The 16258-nt window shown below is 45.0% G+C and overlaps 1 protein-coding gene across 2 annotated transcripts in view; it reads right to left on the bottom strand.

Moving 5' to 3' along the window:
• Window positions 1–204: 204 nt before the first annotated feature.
• Window positions 205–16258, bottom strand: part of LOC149344170 (cytochrome P450 3A9-like) — a 76541-nt gene continuing 60487 nt past the window's right edge. For both annotated transcript variants that reach the window (XM_089546190.1, XM_089546191.1), the window contains 5 exons: window positions 9132–9240; window positions 7863–7951; window positions 6019–6159; window positions 1628–1793; window positions 205–351 (listed from right to left, as the gene is read on the bottom strand). In XM_089546190.1, coding sequence (XP_089402316.1) covers window positions 271–351; window positions 1628–1793; window positions 6019–6159; window positions 7863–7951; window positions 9132–9240 — 586 coding nt within the window. In that variant the 3' untranslated portion in view covers window positions 205–270. The remainder of the gene's footprint in view (window positions 352–1627; window positions 1794–6018; window positions 6160–7862; window positions 7952–9131; window positions 9241–16258) is intronic.

Raw genomic sequence — 16258 nt, 5'->3', positions numbered from 1 at the left:
TTCGCGTTCTGTATCTACACATAATGTGTCATTAGGAACACTTGTACACCCATTTTATAGCACAGCTCTTACTCTAATTTAGTTATTTATTGGTTCGCACTATACAGCTTCTGCTCTGGTACATACGTAAAGCTTTTGTGGCATTTATAACCCTACAGTTGTCTATTCTTGACCCTGGAGGTAAAAAGGAAAGGTACAAAGAAGTCGGCGAACACCGCATTCGTTTATTCATTTTTTATGACATAGAAAATTCGAAGATTTACATGAAGTTCAGTAGGTCTCGTTGAATTTGAGCCATATTGATGGGGGCAGTGATGTCGTCAGAAATGCGCTGCGCAGTTTGATGAGATCCTGCGGAAGAAAGACATCAGCACACTTTTCGGTTTGGTTTGGTTTATGGGGTTTAACGTCCCAAAGGAACTCAGGCTATGAGAGACGCCGTAGTGAAAGGCTCTGGAAATTTCGACCACTTCGAGTTCTTTAACGTGCACTGACGTCATACAGTACACGGGCCTCTAGAATTTCTCCTCCAAAGAAATTCAACCGCCGCGGCCGGGATCGAATCCGCGTCTTTCGGGTCAGTAGCCGAGCACCATAACCACTGAGCCACCGCGACAGCTCAGCACACTTTTCATTACGGAATAACATGCACACATGCCCAAGTGTGTGCGCACGTCTTCATGCACCGTTATAGTCGGATGCAAGTCAAGAACAACGCGGTAAACGCCCCTTCAAGGCGATCATCCAGCCAATGGCGTCAAACGATTTTCATTACGTCGTGATTAATCCCATTGAGCCTGCTACTGTGAAGTCGCATGAGGTGGCAGATGAAATGGGATTAATATGGCTTAATTGGTTTAACCGCCGTGTCATGAAAAATTGCTGGCAGGAGGGTCTCGTTTGAGGGACATCTGCCACTTCCTATTTCTGTTGTTTCCGACTGTAGTTACTTCGATTAAGAAAAAAAATGGTTCCCCACCAAAATTGTACTTTCAGTATACAGAGTTGCATATCTACTTGTACATACAGACAATTCGTCTCTTTTTCAACGAAATACATCAGTGGGCAATACCTTAGATCTATGTGCAAAATTTCACAAAAAACTGTCGCTCGGGATGGTTAGAAGTTGTAAAATACCAGGACCAGGATTTGCAGGCCTTTTAATTGGGGCTAGCTGGTTACTTAATACACACGTAGTAACCAGCGCAAAAATTCACAAATAGAAAACACACGCAGAAGCTTCCAGGTAAACATGCGAGGAATTATAAAATCGCTCTTTGTTTCTGTGATATACATAAAACACAAATAAAAAATTGATACTGCTGGCAAGCCTCTATTAATGAAAATAGCGGAGAATGTGCTTTCAGCTTGCTGTTTCAAAGAAATAATAATATACTGCCTCCCCTACTCGGCACAAAAAAGTACCCTATTTCCAATATAAATGATGCTAAATTTCTCTGAAACAAGGAAACGGAAAGGAAGAAATAGAAGAAAAGAAATGAAGAAAGCAAAAGGCCTACTGACAGGAAATAGTTAAGAGCAGCCTTTAAACACATTTTGCATTGAATTGAGAGCAACAAATGTGTTAACGGGCGCGAACAGCCAAAAGAGAGATGATGCCACCCACCTCGTGTCGTTCCTCGTCCACGTGCACTCTGAATCTTGACAGCAAAGTAGCGAGAGCCACTTTGACGTTGAGCGTTGCAAATGCGCGTCCGATACAGGCGCGAGGACCATGTCCGAAGGGCATAAACGAGATCGGGTGGATCTGCGACTTGTTCTCCTCGTTGAACCTGGCACGGAGGAAGGTCAGGACAAGATGTTTGCGATGGAGCCCTAAAGACTCAAATTGCCACTGAACGGTTGCATGACAAAGTGTGGCCGCAAATTGAGTGAAAATGAGCAAATATTCTATAAGGGCGAGGAAGTGGAAGAACCCGCAACTTTCGTCCTTCGCTGTCCGTTGTGTCTCCATTGTTGTCAAAATTTCCATAACTCCTTTTCTGAAAACCTTACATCCCATCCTTAGAGCCCATCCTTACCATTACTTCCAGGGGAGTCTCACCGGGCCGCTCCCCTGGCTCTGAGTCGCTATATTAGCTCCCCCCCCTCTTTATTTTATATTTCCAACTCCTGGTGGCAAAACTTAAAATTACCCAAGGTTTTCCTCTAGTATTTTATAATTGGTTTAAGCCTGTTTTATGTACGTGGTACAGGCAGAGGCTATTGTTTTTATTCTTTTCGGTTGTCAAACGTACTGAATGTCCGATGTGTCTGTGGCGCGGCCTGGGAAATTTTATTTTAATCCGAAGTGTAGACATTGCCTTTTCTGTTAAAGGGAACCTATCATCTCTTAACGTTTTAGTGCGAAAACTCTCATATGCTCACCAACACCGACTAAGAATCTTGACACCGTATGCACGTACGTACATTCTGTTGACCTTGTGCCGTTGCCTAGCAACGGTGCAACTGCGCTACTACCCGAGCTTATACGAGTTACTCGTGTAAGCTCGGGTAAGTTCGGACGAGCTTCGTGCCAGCTGCATGAGAGGTTGCTCGGGAAGAGCAACACGGGTCGCACTATCCCGACGGGTGGCTGGGATAGAAACAGCCATCTGCCAGTGCAGTGCACATCGCTTAACAGCTGCGAAACGGCGCTGGTAGTGGTATATGAGGACTCCCCGCCATATATGAATCTTAAGTAGGAATCATCAATTCAGCATCAATTCAGCATACTAAAGATATCATGCCACGCCCCTAAGGCAAAGTTTAAGTGCCTCCTCTATTTGAAGAATGATCACCTGCTTTCGCACGTCTACTCGCTTTAACAACGTGCAACCCCTACCAATTTGTTGTGTCTATTTCATTCTGCAGCTAGCCCTTAGAAATTCGGGGACTTCAGCGAACAATGTCGTTTACACCGGCTATGAGTTGAATGCTAATTTTTCGCCGAAATGTAGTTTCACAATTGTGCGGTTAGATTCACTTTTCTAAAAGCTGTGTCCATATAGGGCATTCTGAACATTTTCGCTGGCATTATCAAGATGCATTTTTTTAGAGAGATGCATTTTTTTTATCCCGCGTCTGTGTTCTGCGTCGTAGTCGTCGCGTAACATCCCAACTGACAAGTCATATGCCACCCTGTCATCTGACAGGTGGCAGGTAGTAGCAGAGCGAAACGACACCTGCCACGGCGAGAGTGGAGGGATGGACAACCGGAATGTGGTTGCCACCGTAAGAACCCGGCGGGTGGGTAGCAGCGTGGCACGCCACCTGCCAGCTATGGACTGAAAATACATGAAGAGCTACGCTCCAATTTCGCAATACCGGCTCTCGTAATCGTCTGTCCATCTTATTCGTCACAACACTCCTAGTAGCGGGTTGGTAGTACTACGGCTTTACATTATATAAAGACTTTCCAACGCAGTATGTTCCATGTGTCTGTGTCCGTAATAAAGGAATGCAAGAAACTGAGGAGTAACCGGAAAAATCAGCTATTTACAAGGCTATATGCGATGTTCTCAAGAGTTTAAAGTGACTGGCGAAAGCAAGCCCCAGCTTTACCTTTATGGTTCGCGTCGACATCACGAGCAGCCGACAACTTCTCTATAACAGGTGAGCGTCTTAAACACTTCTTAAAACTTTGCTTTTTCACTAAGAATAATGCCAGAGTTTTTAAATACTAATGTCGTAAGGGGCAGCGTGTACCACGGGTACGCTCGTCTTCATCATGAGCCAGACTACACCAACTGCTGGACAAAGACCTCTCCAATATTTCTTCAATTACCTCTGCCCTCTGCTAGCTGCGGCTACCCCATCCAGCAAACTTCTTAATCTCATTCTCCCACCTAACTTTCTTCCGCCCTCTTCTATGCTTCGCTTCCTTTAGTATCCAGTCATTTATTTCCATGAACCATCGGTTAACTTGCCCATTAGATGCCCTGCACAAGCCGTTCCTTCATTTGATTTCGACTAAGACTTCATTATACCCGACCCAATCTGATCTCTTCCTGTCTCAACGTTAAACAAATCATTCTTCTTTCCATAGCTCGCTGCGCTGTCCTTAACTTGAACCCTTTCGTTAGCCTCCACGTTTCTGCCTCATAGGTGAGTACTGATGAGATACAGCTTTTAAATACTTTTCGCTTCAGGAATATTGGTAAACGGCCATTTATGATCTGAGAGAGCCTGGAAAACGCGCTCCACCCCATTCTTATTGTTCTAGTTATTCCAGTCTCGTGATACAGATCTGCGGTCACTACCTGTCCTAAATAGGCATATTCTCTTACTACTTCCAGCCTCTCGCCACCATTAGCGAACTGCTGTTTCCTTGCTAGACTGTTCAATATTTCTTTGGTTTTGTGCATGTTAACTTTTAAATCCACCGTTCTGCTCTGCTGGTCTAACTCATTGATCATGCTTTGCCGTTTATGTCCTGAGTGAATTAGCAAGGAAATGTCATCAACGAATCGCAGATAACTTAGGTATTCTTCGTTAACTCTGATACCCAGCTGTTTCCATTTCAGGCGCCGGAATACCTCCTGTAAACAGGCTGTGAATAGCATAGGCAAGATCGTGTATCCCTGCCTGACACTTTTCATTATTGCAATTTTATTGCTGACTTTATGGAGAACTATGATAGCTGTGCAATCGTTTATGAATCGTGCAATCGTTTATATTATTTTAGTTTTCTGCATATTAATTTTAGACCCACAGTACTGCTCTGCCTGTCTAACTGATTCGTATGTTTTAGAGTTCATCGCCAGATTGACTTAGCAATGCAATGTCATAAGCGAATCGCAGATTGCTAAGGTATTCTTCATTAACTCTTATCCCAAACAGTTCCTAATCCAGGCCTCCCGTAAACAGGCGGTGATTAGCACTGGCGAGGTCGTGCCTGCCTGATACCTTCTCTTTTTAGAATTTTATTGCTGGCTTTATGTAAGAGTATGATAGCTGTGCACCATCTCTAGATATCTTCCAGAATTTTTGCATAAGGCTATGTGCGTATCGTCATGTTATTTTGCGAGCTTATGAAATGCAGCAATGCGTAGACGCCTGATTGTTAATGGTACAGGTGGCTCAGGCTCAAACAGTGAGACGATTGGTATAGATGATCATTGGCTGGGAGCTGGCTGCTAATCAGGAAAGGTTGGGAGGTTCTTGTGTACACATTAGAGGAATTTGTTGACCGGCGTTAAAGGCGAACACAGTGAAACTGGTAAGACTATACGGCTCAAGATCACTTGCAACACATCAAAATATGCCAGAACATTCACTAAACTAGCGCGGTGCTTACGATGGCGCTAAGGATGCCTCAGTCCGCCCCAAGTGTGTTCTCTACTTCGCTCTTTCGTGTGAATATTGCGGTCGCGTTGGATAAAACACTCCAAGGACTACCAAGATTTCGAACTTCTACACTGAAAGCTAATTACTACAGAATTATTTCTTATAACATCGTGTGCTTGGCGCATGATGGCCTTAGCTGCCTATGTGCCATAAAACCCAACACAACACTCTTATAACATCGGGATGACTGGACCCCACCGCTCCTTCCGCGTTTGAAAGACCAGGCAGCGAGGTGCAATTCAAGAGTTCTTCTAATCGAAACCCAATTCAGCTGCTTTATTCCATGAATGTGTGGCGCCGTCTAATGGCTGGTGATTCCCACAGGCACTCTGTGACCTTTAAAATTTTAACGGTGGTTGCTCCTGGCAATATGCTGTAGGTTCTAGTGCTTGTTTAGAGAAGTTGAAAAAAGGTGTGAAAGAGGTCGGCTGGTTTCTTATCTGATGCAGAATGAATACTTATATACAATGAAACCTGAGGCGTAGGCACAAGTCCGATGTGGCGAACCCGCATTTTACATGACTCAGAGCCTAAAAAAAGTCGCACATGTGTTGTAGTGTAAAATGTGATACAGTATAAACATCTGCGGCGCACGAAGAAACAATGAGGTCGATAAATTGTCACCAGTATCGTTTTATACACTGCAGTACGAAGGTAAAGATTACCCACCTTTCAGGATCAAACAGGGTCGGATTGGTCCAGATAGTTGGATCTTGGTTTAAGCAACTCGCAGCAGCCATGACACTGACACCCTTAGGTATCTTGACTGATTTGTATTCGAAGTCACGTGTAGCGCGTCTTGTCACAAACCTGCGTCGGTCGGAAGCAGCAATGACCTCAAACTGACAGAGTATAAGAACAACCCGGGCACTTTGGTTCAGAAGCCCAGCGCTCTAAGCAGTGAACAACCACGACCAGTCATAGCTAGAACCTTCCTTCCCCTGCCGAAGCCGCCGAGAGTGCGCGCCACCGTTAATAGTTTTTGTAAACAAAGGCATTGGAGCACTTACTGTGGGCAGACACCTATCTGGACCGTAAAGTGAGAGAAGGGATTAAAGAAGTGGCGAAAAGGTTGGATACATAAAAAAAGTGACAGCGTTTACGCAGGCAGTTGTTGATTTTCGCAAATAGGGGAACAAACCTAAATTGAGCATTTTTTTTCGGAAATCTTAGGCAAAACTAGAGCTACTTGTCGATTTTTTCTATAGGACATTCTATTATTTCAGTTTTTGCAGAGTACTTTTGTGGGTGAAAAAACTTAACTATGATCGCTCATTTCCTTCAGATCATAACGCGATATAGGTTTCGGTTCTTACACTGACAATTTCAAAATGATGTACTTCACCTAGAATTTTATTCTTTATTCTTTAATTGTATTTATTTATTTGCTTAAATTACCATTTGCACGCGCGTCATTCTCGCGTTCGTGCTTAACGGGGCCAGATATCTTACTGCGCTAAGCAAACATTAAAATTGGGAGTGTTTTTTTGATATCAACACAGCTGGACCTCGTCAACAAGGTTGGTGCTTGACACAATGACTGAATCAGGTGATGTTAAGTCAGGACGCGTATTCTTTTTGCCAAATTTTTATAGAAATATTACATTGGCCCTTCTTCACGGCACTCCAACAGCTGGGTGTAAATGTAATAATAACTACGGACTCCGGGCTGCCTGCGGTGAACTCCTCTTTCATAAGTTGCCGCTATTTCCCGTAGCGGTAACCTCATATTTAAAGCCGCCCACTTTTCCTCTGCTAGTAGAGTTCTTCCAACGGATTGAATAGACGAATTACTTAGCCATTCAGCGACGCCTAACTGCCGACATCTGCGGTGTGCCTGACATAACTCTGGTGACAACGGCAGAGTTCTCGTCGTCGCGCTTTTTTTTCATTGCCTTGCTTCTTTGTGCCCTATCATCAAATAATAAAGTAGCTTTGTTATTGAGCGTAGCGCTCTTTCGGTAGAATTCTGGCTTTTGACAATTTTTCACGAAAGGTGTACCAGGTGGGATTTTGGACAAGATCGTGTTCTGCCTGAAAACGAAGGGCCGTACGTATGTGCCAGCTGCGTAGGAACCTTTTGCAGCGTGGGAGCACTAATCTTAACGTTCTTCTTTTCTTCAACGTGAAAGGCTTGGATACGGAGAGACCAGGCACGCTACACATCCAGAAAAAAATCTGCCCTGGGCTGGTATCCACGCTTTACTGGCGTCAGCTCATTACCGCCTCCTCGCAGAGGCATTCGGAGAAACAACGGGTGGTGAATTAACGTTTACTAATTTGAAGTGGAGAAATTCTCTCAGTGTGGAGCCAATACTTCGAGTTCATTCCGAATGGCAACGACACACTACTCCATTAGCTGCATATTGTTGGTCGATGTGGGCTCAACCGAGAGCCTCTCCACCCAACAGACAATATTACTCATACGAAAGCACTTCGAGTAGGGTTAACGTTTTTTAGCTAGAAGTTCTTCGTACTGCACAATGAATCTCAAAGAAGGACCAGATACTCACCCAACGTTGTGGTAATAAAGGCGCATAGTCTCTTTCATTACCATGTCGAGGTACTTCAGCTGTCCTATTGTGTGATAGTCGAGTTTCCCCTGTCGAAGAACAGGAAGAACGGCCGGCCGGCAGTGGGTATCGAGCATCCACACACACAAAAAAAAATGCCAGATATGCACGGTCTTTTTACATCGTGAAATTAAGCGAGAGCAACCCTAAACGTTGCCGGTTTTACAGTGTTACCTGTTTTTACCTGTTTACTCAGCTTCGCGTCGTCAGCTTCGGCATCCGCAAGTCCACCGCCACGCACCCAGAGGTGAAAATGCACGTGCAACTTCCGAGCCTAGCACCTCCCACCAAGCACCTCGCGCGTACGAGGCGAATGTTCTAACCAAAAGTCCATAGCTGCTGCGACTAACTATGCGGTGGTCTCCTTAGCCTGATCAAAGGTCACTGCCACCCTTTCAGAGGTTGTATCTTACTTGTTCAGATCTTGCGGCCCTGGGTCCTGATCCATGCTTGTGACGGGGACTAAGATTCAGGCGAGCAATGCCAATTTCATAAATATAGCATGCGCTTAGGTTACAACACCCAATCGACTCGTAAGCAGTCACCACAAACAATCAAGAAAACATGCATGGACCATATGTTTCAAAGACAGGGATCTAATTAAAGGTATGCAACATAAAACACAACGCATTTCAGTGAACACGAAACCTCAACGCTACCACAAATGAACAGTGAAAACTCCATCGAATTACAGCTCGTAACAAAAATTGATTGTGTGGCTCTTTTTAAGTGTACTTAAAAAGAGCCACAGAATAAAAAAAGCCACAGAAAGGAGTAAAGAGTGAGCAAGTATTTCTTTAGCGCTCTTCCTTTTACGGAAGGGAGTCTGCTTTAGGACAGCTCAGTCCCTTTTATAAAAGGAGCGCGCTAGAGGAAAGCCTACTTCGCTTTCGACTTTCGATCCCGCCTCAAACACAGTAATGAAAAAGGCTGCACTACCCTCCCGAGGTGTTAATCTAATTTTAGGATTAGCCTGCTCCGACTGACTGCAGGAAACGCGAGGTTCCGCGCACATGCAGAGAATAGCCACGTGACCTCGGATGAGAGCATGCCCCACTCGAAGACGACGAAGGTAGCGCGAGATGGCTCTCCTCTTGCGCTGTGCTTTCCCTTACTCGGAGTGCAAGGAAGAGCTGGAAGTGCTACGCGTGACTGGCGAAGGAAAGTGCGCCATAAGCAGCAGTCCCTCTAGAAGGAGAGAGAAGTTACCTCTTTGTCCAAGGCGGCCCGAATTTCCTTTCGAAGGCTCTCTTGGGCGCCTTGATTCAAGGCCAGCGTATAGAGGGCCGCCGCTGTTGCATGGACTGTGCCATCCAATCTGAAAATTAGGGACTACATTGCAGCTCCAGAAATGACGGAGACTAATTAAGCCAGCGTAAGAAAAAAGAAGCCGCAGCAGAACCGGCGCCCGAACCTTCTATGTGCCATAAACTACAGGAAATGAAACAGGTGTTTTGCTGTCGCGTTAACCCCTTATCCATACCCACAGTGATGCTAGTGGCTATCTAGGACGGTCGTTGCCACATGCACCGAGGAATCAGAGTTCGGCATTTATCAGCATTATCAACCAGGCCGAGCTCATTGCAGGACGAGCGCCTTCTGGATATGAGTACTAACGGCATGAGTCGGTATCGAGAAGTAAAGCCCTCTCCAATAACCCTTCCCTACTGGCTTTTATTCGCCAGCCTCTTTGGATGCTCCACAGTGGAGTGATTGTGAGACAAGGAGAGCATCCTGTAGCTGGCGACATACAATTGAAAAGTGGCAAGCAAATTTTCGTTTGGTGTTATGATTTTATAAGGTTTATCGTCCAAATCATGAGAGGCGCCACAGCGGACCGCTCTGGATAATTCCCACAAGCTGGGTTTTTTGACGTGCATTTACATCGCACACTACACGGGCTTCTAGTATTTGCATCTTAGAAAAACGTAGCGCGAAAAACGAGACACAGAAAAGGTGAAGACAGGATACAAGCGCTCGTGTCCTGTCTTCACCTGTTCTGTGTCTCGTTTTTCGCGCTATGTTTTTCTAAGATGTAATTGCTCCGACTAGCTCAGTTTAGCTTACTTGTGCTTCTAGTATTTCGGCTCCACTAAAATGCAACCGCCACTGCCGGAATGGGACCCGTGTATTTCAGGTTAGCAGCAGTGTGCCAGAACCACTGAGCACCCCGGTAGCGAAGAAAACAAATTCTAACCGTTGTTTTTTCTTTGTAGGACGGTGAATGGAAGAGCCGTTCTCCATTAATCCGAGCAGCTCGTCCTGTGATGTTAACAGCCGCTCCTGATCACTGACGCCACATACCGTACAGTAGACGGACACTGACTTCCAAGGGGACCTTATTGAGAAGTGAGCTGTGAAACTACAACTGCCACAGAGAAGGCTTTTGTGCGGCCAACGCCTGTGTTATACTAGGCGGCAGCTTTTCTAGGCCATCATGCAAAGGCTGCAGGGGTGTAGCATGCGTAACTGTGTCATTCCGCCATATAGTTCAGCCGCACGGCGGTACGCCTGGCCACCTAGCGCGTTGCTCTCTCCGCGGTAACATCGGTGGTGTAGATTGCGCCATCTATAGAAGTTTATTGTAAAAAGAAGGGCCTACCAAATCTGTTGTGATCATGAAAACAGTTTTTCGTGTGCTAGAACTTGCATTGTGCATTTCCGCATTTAGCCGTTTTGTGTTTGCCTGTCTCCTTGTCAGAAGGTGGTTTTGTGACAGACTGCTCAACTGCTTACTGTGTAGTGGGCAACATGCCTTTTATATATATATATATATATATATATATATATATATATATATATATATATATATATATATATATATATATATTGTAAGGCTAAAGAAGATGCGTCTGATGGTTTTGCAAAGACGAAGACGAGGTGACAGTGCTCTCGAGAGTCTTTGGCCAGAGCTACGCTTGTGTGCCTTTCGCCGACCTGATCGCGGACTGCTGCCGTTGCCATTCCCGTCGCCCCAGTACCTTGTACTAAACCCCCCGTTACAATTTATTAATTTATTTATTTACAGAATACCTGCGTCGCCTCGAAGGCATTATCGCAGGGGAGACAGTTTCAAAACAACGTATTCATTTTCACACAAAAAGCAACAAGAACATTAAGCGAAGTTAACAGCAAAGTAAAACAAAACAATAAGTGAACATTATGAAAGGTAACAGAAATCTTGAACAATAGAAGGAAAGGATTAGATTGTGAGGAATACAGTCGACAATAAAAATATATATATATAGGTTGTGAAAGCGTGAAGTACTAGACTGCTTATAAGAATATATAGCGAAGTATACGCTTCGTTAAAGGAAACATATATATTCAACTCGACATTTCGATCGGAAGGCCGATCTTCTTCAGGAGTGATTTTACATTGTTAATGCATCCCCTTTTATAGGGGTGGGCACAGAACAGGTAAGTGGAAACACAAAGCACATAGCAGAAAAATACGCATAAAAAATTATTAGAGGCAGTGCGACCCACACACACACACACCGCCCCCCCCCCCTAAAAAAAGGAGAGAGTGCGAGGAACAGCGAGAGCAAAAAAATATAATATATGACCCTCTAACAGAGAGAGCAGACAACAGAAAAAAAGAAAAAAAAAGAGAAAATGAAAAGAGCAAGGAAGAAACCTCGAAAAAAAAAGTCAAATAGGTAAAAAAAAGTAGTGCTTTTTCTTCGCACCAAGCAATAGTGCACCCACCCCTGGTTGAGAGGAAGTATTGGAAGGAATGTAAATATATATATATATATATATATATATATATATATATATATATACAAAAATATAAAAAATATTAAAAAATATATAAAAAATGTGAGCTTACATAGTAAAATTAAAAAGGAAAAAATAAAAAAAAAAAAATTGTGTGGCATTAGCGTGACCACAAGGTGAGCACACCCGGGGGGCGGGGGGAAACGGCACAGGTGTGGCACAGGTGTGGCATGCAGAAAGGGGTATGACCTCAGACGACTTCAGTGGTGCTTCGTTTAATTTCGTAGGCCCCTGACCTCGGAAGAGAGGTGAGGGTGCCGTAAGTTTCATTAATGCCATTTTGCACTGTGTTAAATTTAAAAATAAAATATGATTCTCGTTGCTCGCGCTCACGAGTGTTTTTGAAGCCACTCTGTAGTATTGTTACTTTAAGTTTGTCAAACTCGTGACCTTTCTCGCGGAGGTGTTTCGAAAGAGGGAGGTTGGGGAGGGATTGGGTATGTGAGCGGTGGTTATTAAATCTGAAACGGAAGGAATTGTATGTTTGGCCTATGTATTGCATTCGACAGTCGCCACACTCGAGCATGTAAACAACGTTGCTGGAATCGCAATTCAGGTCTTCCCGGATAGAATGCTTGAAATTTGAATGGCTGCTTTTAGCCAGTGCCGTGGTTTCCATGTGTTTGCAGACTTGACATCGGCTTTTTTTGCATGGTGTGCAACCTACAGCTCTGGGTTTATTGACTGTCGAATGGACAACATGGTTTTGCAGATTTTTTGGTCTTCTATATGTTACTTGGGGGACCGTTGTGAAAATATTTGAAAGACGGTCACTCTGTTCTATGATATTAAAGTGTTTTTTTAGGGTGTTGTTAATATTCGGGAGATTATTTGTGAAGGTTAGTATGAGATTACAGCGCTGTGATGATGGCTGAGATTCCTTAATGACATGATTAATATTAGTAGCTTCTGCCTTTTTAATGGCATCGTTGATTATAGAAGACTGGTAATGTTTTTTTAGAGTGTCCCGCATGCGATTAGCATTTTCGTGAAAATCTTCCGATCGTGAGCAAATTCGTTTGAATCTGATGGCCTGTGAGTATGGGATGGAAGTTTTGCAGTGGCGTGGGTGGCAGCTGTTGAAATGAAGATACTGTTGTCTGTCTGTGGGTTTTTTATAGACACTAGTGATTAATGTACTTCCTTCTACTCGAACCAGAACATCCAGGAAGTTAATTTTATTGGTTGAGTAGATGTGTGTGAAAGAGATATTGGGATGGATTTTGTTGAATGAGGCGATAAAATGGATGAGTTCATCCTCGGTTTCTGTCCAAACTATGAATATGTCATCCAGAAAGCGTTTGTAAAAAGCTGGTTTTGTTGGATATGAGGACAGAAAGTCTGATTCAGTTTTGTTCATAAATATGTTGGCGTAATTGGGAGCCATTTTTGTGCCCATAGCTGTACCGCTAGTTTGAATATAATATGAGTTGTTGAACTCAAAGGTGTTAAGTTTAAGAACCAAATTTGCAAGTGTCTCGACGGCACTTGAACTAGGGGTGTCTAGAATTTTGTATTCTTTATATGATCCAACCATTGCCTGAATTCCGTCGTCATGTGGGATGTTAGTGTAAAGTGATACCACATCCAGGGTAACTAGGAAAGCCCCTTGAGGGAAGGTGACATTCGATAATTCTTTCAGGAAGTGATTAGTGTCGCGTATGTAAGATGGATGTTTCGGAGGTATATGTTTGATGAGCGAATCGATATACTCTGAGATCGGTTCTGTTATTGTGCGAATACCAGAAACAATCGGTCTCCCTGGATGATTCTATTTGTGTACTTTCGGAAGCATGTAGAAGCGCCCCGCGGAGGAATTTCTTGGCGTGAGCGCTTTACCTACTCGCGGTGGTTGTCTGCTCTCTCTGTTGGAGGGTCATATTTTATATTTTTTTGCTCTCGCGGCCAGGAGAAGGAACAAGTTTTCGCATTTTTCAACGAAAGTTGTTGCACGGCCACGCACCTGTCGAGCACCTCCCAGCTGGACACGCCTGTCAATAAGCAAGCCTGTGGTGCTTAACAAAACAGAGGCCGCATCTGGACGTTGTATTTTCTTACTGAGTACCTGTTCCTCGCACTCTCTCCTTTTTTGGGGTGTGTGTGTGTGTGTGTGTGTGGGTCGCACTGCCTGTAATAACTTTTTTTTCTGCTATGTGCTTTGTGTTTCCCACTTACCTGTTCTGTGCCCACCCCTATAAAAGGGGATGCATTAACAATGTAAAATCACTCCTGAAGAAGATCGGTCTTCCGATCGAAACGTCGAGTTGAATAAATATGTTTCCTTTAACGAAGCGTATACCTCGCTATATATATATATATATATATATATATATATATATATATATATATATATATATATATATATATATAGGATGCGAAATTGAGAAACGCTTCGTTTATTGGGAGTCGACGTTTCGGACAGAGCCTGAGTCTTGAAAAAGGACAGGCTCTGTCCGAAACGTCGACTCCCAATAAACGAAGCGTTTCTCAATTCCGCATCTTATTTTAAACTAGCAACCAAGTACGTTTACCTTATTGTGCTATATATGTATATATATATATATATATATATATATATATATATATATATATATATATATATGCGTAGCAACTTGACCACCGTGTAAGGCGGCAGCACATTTAATGGTGAGATGTTTTCGGGACGAACAATCTGGGCCGCAACACAACCGAAGCAATTCAAGACCCACCGATGGTAGTACCAGCCATATATGAGCAATGGCGCATCTCTTGACTGCTGCACCCCTGCGCTAGGAGTGATTGTGAGGATCTGTGAGATTGCAGGTCTTATTTTAAACAAGCACAAAAGTACAAACAATAAACGAGGCGGCTTTTATCGGAAAGGAAACCAATTTCAGTATGAGCGAGAAAAAAGGAAAGGAACAAGAGAGCAAGGCGGCAACGCACGGGAAAAAACACACGGTGGAACAGAACAAAGTGCTTACGGACAATACAGGGAAAAGAAAGTCAAAGAGGAAAGTTCACACTACTTGTCTTATTCGAGCAACGAGCGGAGAGGACTGGCTCAACACGGGGGATGGTACACGGCCGCGGTAGTTCACAACAGCAACACAGTTAACGGCCTAACTTTCAGAGCCCGCAGTGCAACACAAGCAGAAGAGGTCGCGATTGCTCTCACGGCCTCACATTCCAATTCAAAATACATAATCACTGACTCGCGAGGGGCCTGTCGGAACGTCGAACAAGGCTGCACTCCCTTCCTAGCCTATCGAATATACCAAAATTGCATACGGGATACGGACCCCGCACACCGTTACCTCATATGGGCCCCTGCTCATCAGGGGTTGGCAGGAAACGAGGCAGCAGACGCAGCCGCCCGCGCTCTCTCTCACCGGGCTGTTTTCTCCTCCCCATCCGATCAGGAACCCGATATTAATCCGATCTAGATATTCAAAGATATTACAACATATTATCAAAATTGTCATCGCCTTTACCCTAGCCCATGTAAAGGCCTGAACAAGGCGGATGAGCGGCTCCTTCTCCGCCTTCTCACCAATACATTGCTGTGCCCGGCAGCGCTAAAACATTTTGACCCCTCCTTTAGCGGCAGCAGCCCACACTGTAGTGCGGTGTCTTCTGACACCTATCACATGGTGTAGGCCTGCCCTTCCAACCCCGCTATTCCCCCCATCCCCAACCCAACCCGGGAGGACTGGGAGGCGACCCTGCTCGGCTGCCACGACTTACAGGCCCAACAAGCCTTAGTCGGGCGCGCCCGGGCGGCGGCAACCGCCACTGGGGTCCCATACTAGGGACCTCCACCTAGTGTTTGTAAGGATCAGTCCCTTACGGGCTGATCCAAACATACCTCCTGTTCATTCGTAATAAATGTTTTCATCACCACCACCCTACCGCAACGTCAGCGTTCGTGGGCTCCCAGCACGGTTCCCAGGTCTGGTATCCCGGAAAAGTCACGTAGGCGCCAGAAGCGGCCTGTGTGGAGCAGCTGACGGATGGACGGAGAAGAGTGGCGCCTGGGCCTGGTGGTTGAGGTCTCGACGATGGATGTCCAGGTCTGGTGGCCCGGACGTCTGCGGCTGAGGCCCAAGCCCGGAACTCGGGGAGCCAGCAGAACTCGTCCACGTCCGTCTTCCACCGCGCTGTTCTCTTCTCTGCCCCGTAATCCTGTTCGACCTGTCCCGGCGTACCCCTCCGCACGCGCTCCTCGTGCTTTGTCTTCTTCTCCTCACGAACGCCGCTGGGTGGCGCTATCTCCTTACAGAAGGCCCCCTCTTCGGAAGTTTTTTCCAAGGGAAAGAACTCAACTTCAGGAGAGCGACACCAGACGCGTTCGACGATCGCAACACAGAACACCGCACCACAGCGCGCACACTACACACCACACACAATACGACGGTCGACAATGTTCGAAGCGTTCACAGACATTCGCACACACAGCACAGAGAGCACATGGAAAGTCAACGTGAAGCGTCCATAGAAGGGCGAAGAAACACGGAAGGCATACAAATTAGGTAGCCGACACTCAAAAACAAACATGAACACAGATAATGCCA

Source organism: Amblyomma mixtum, chromosome 5 (assembly GCF_055824585.1).
Source record: "Amblyomma mixtum isolate Tamu chromosome 5, ASM5582458v1, whole genome shotgun sequence".
In the NCBI taxonomy this organism is placed as follows: Eukaryota; Metazoa; Arthropoda; class Arachnida; order Ixodida; family Ixodidae; genus Amblyomma; species Amblyomma mixtum.
This window is presented reverse-complemented; position numbering and strand designations above follow the sequence as displayed.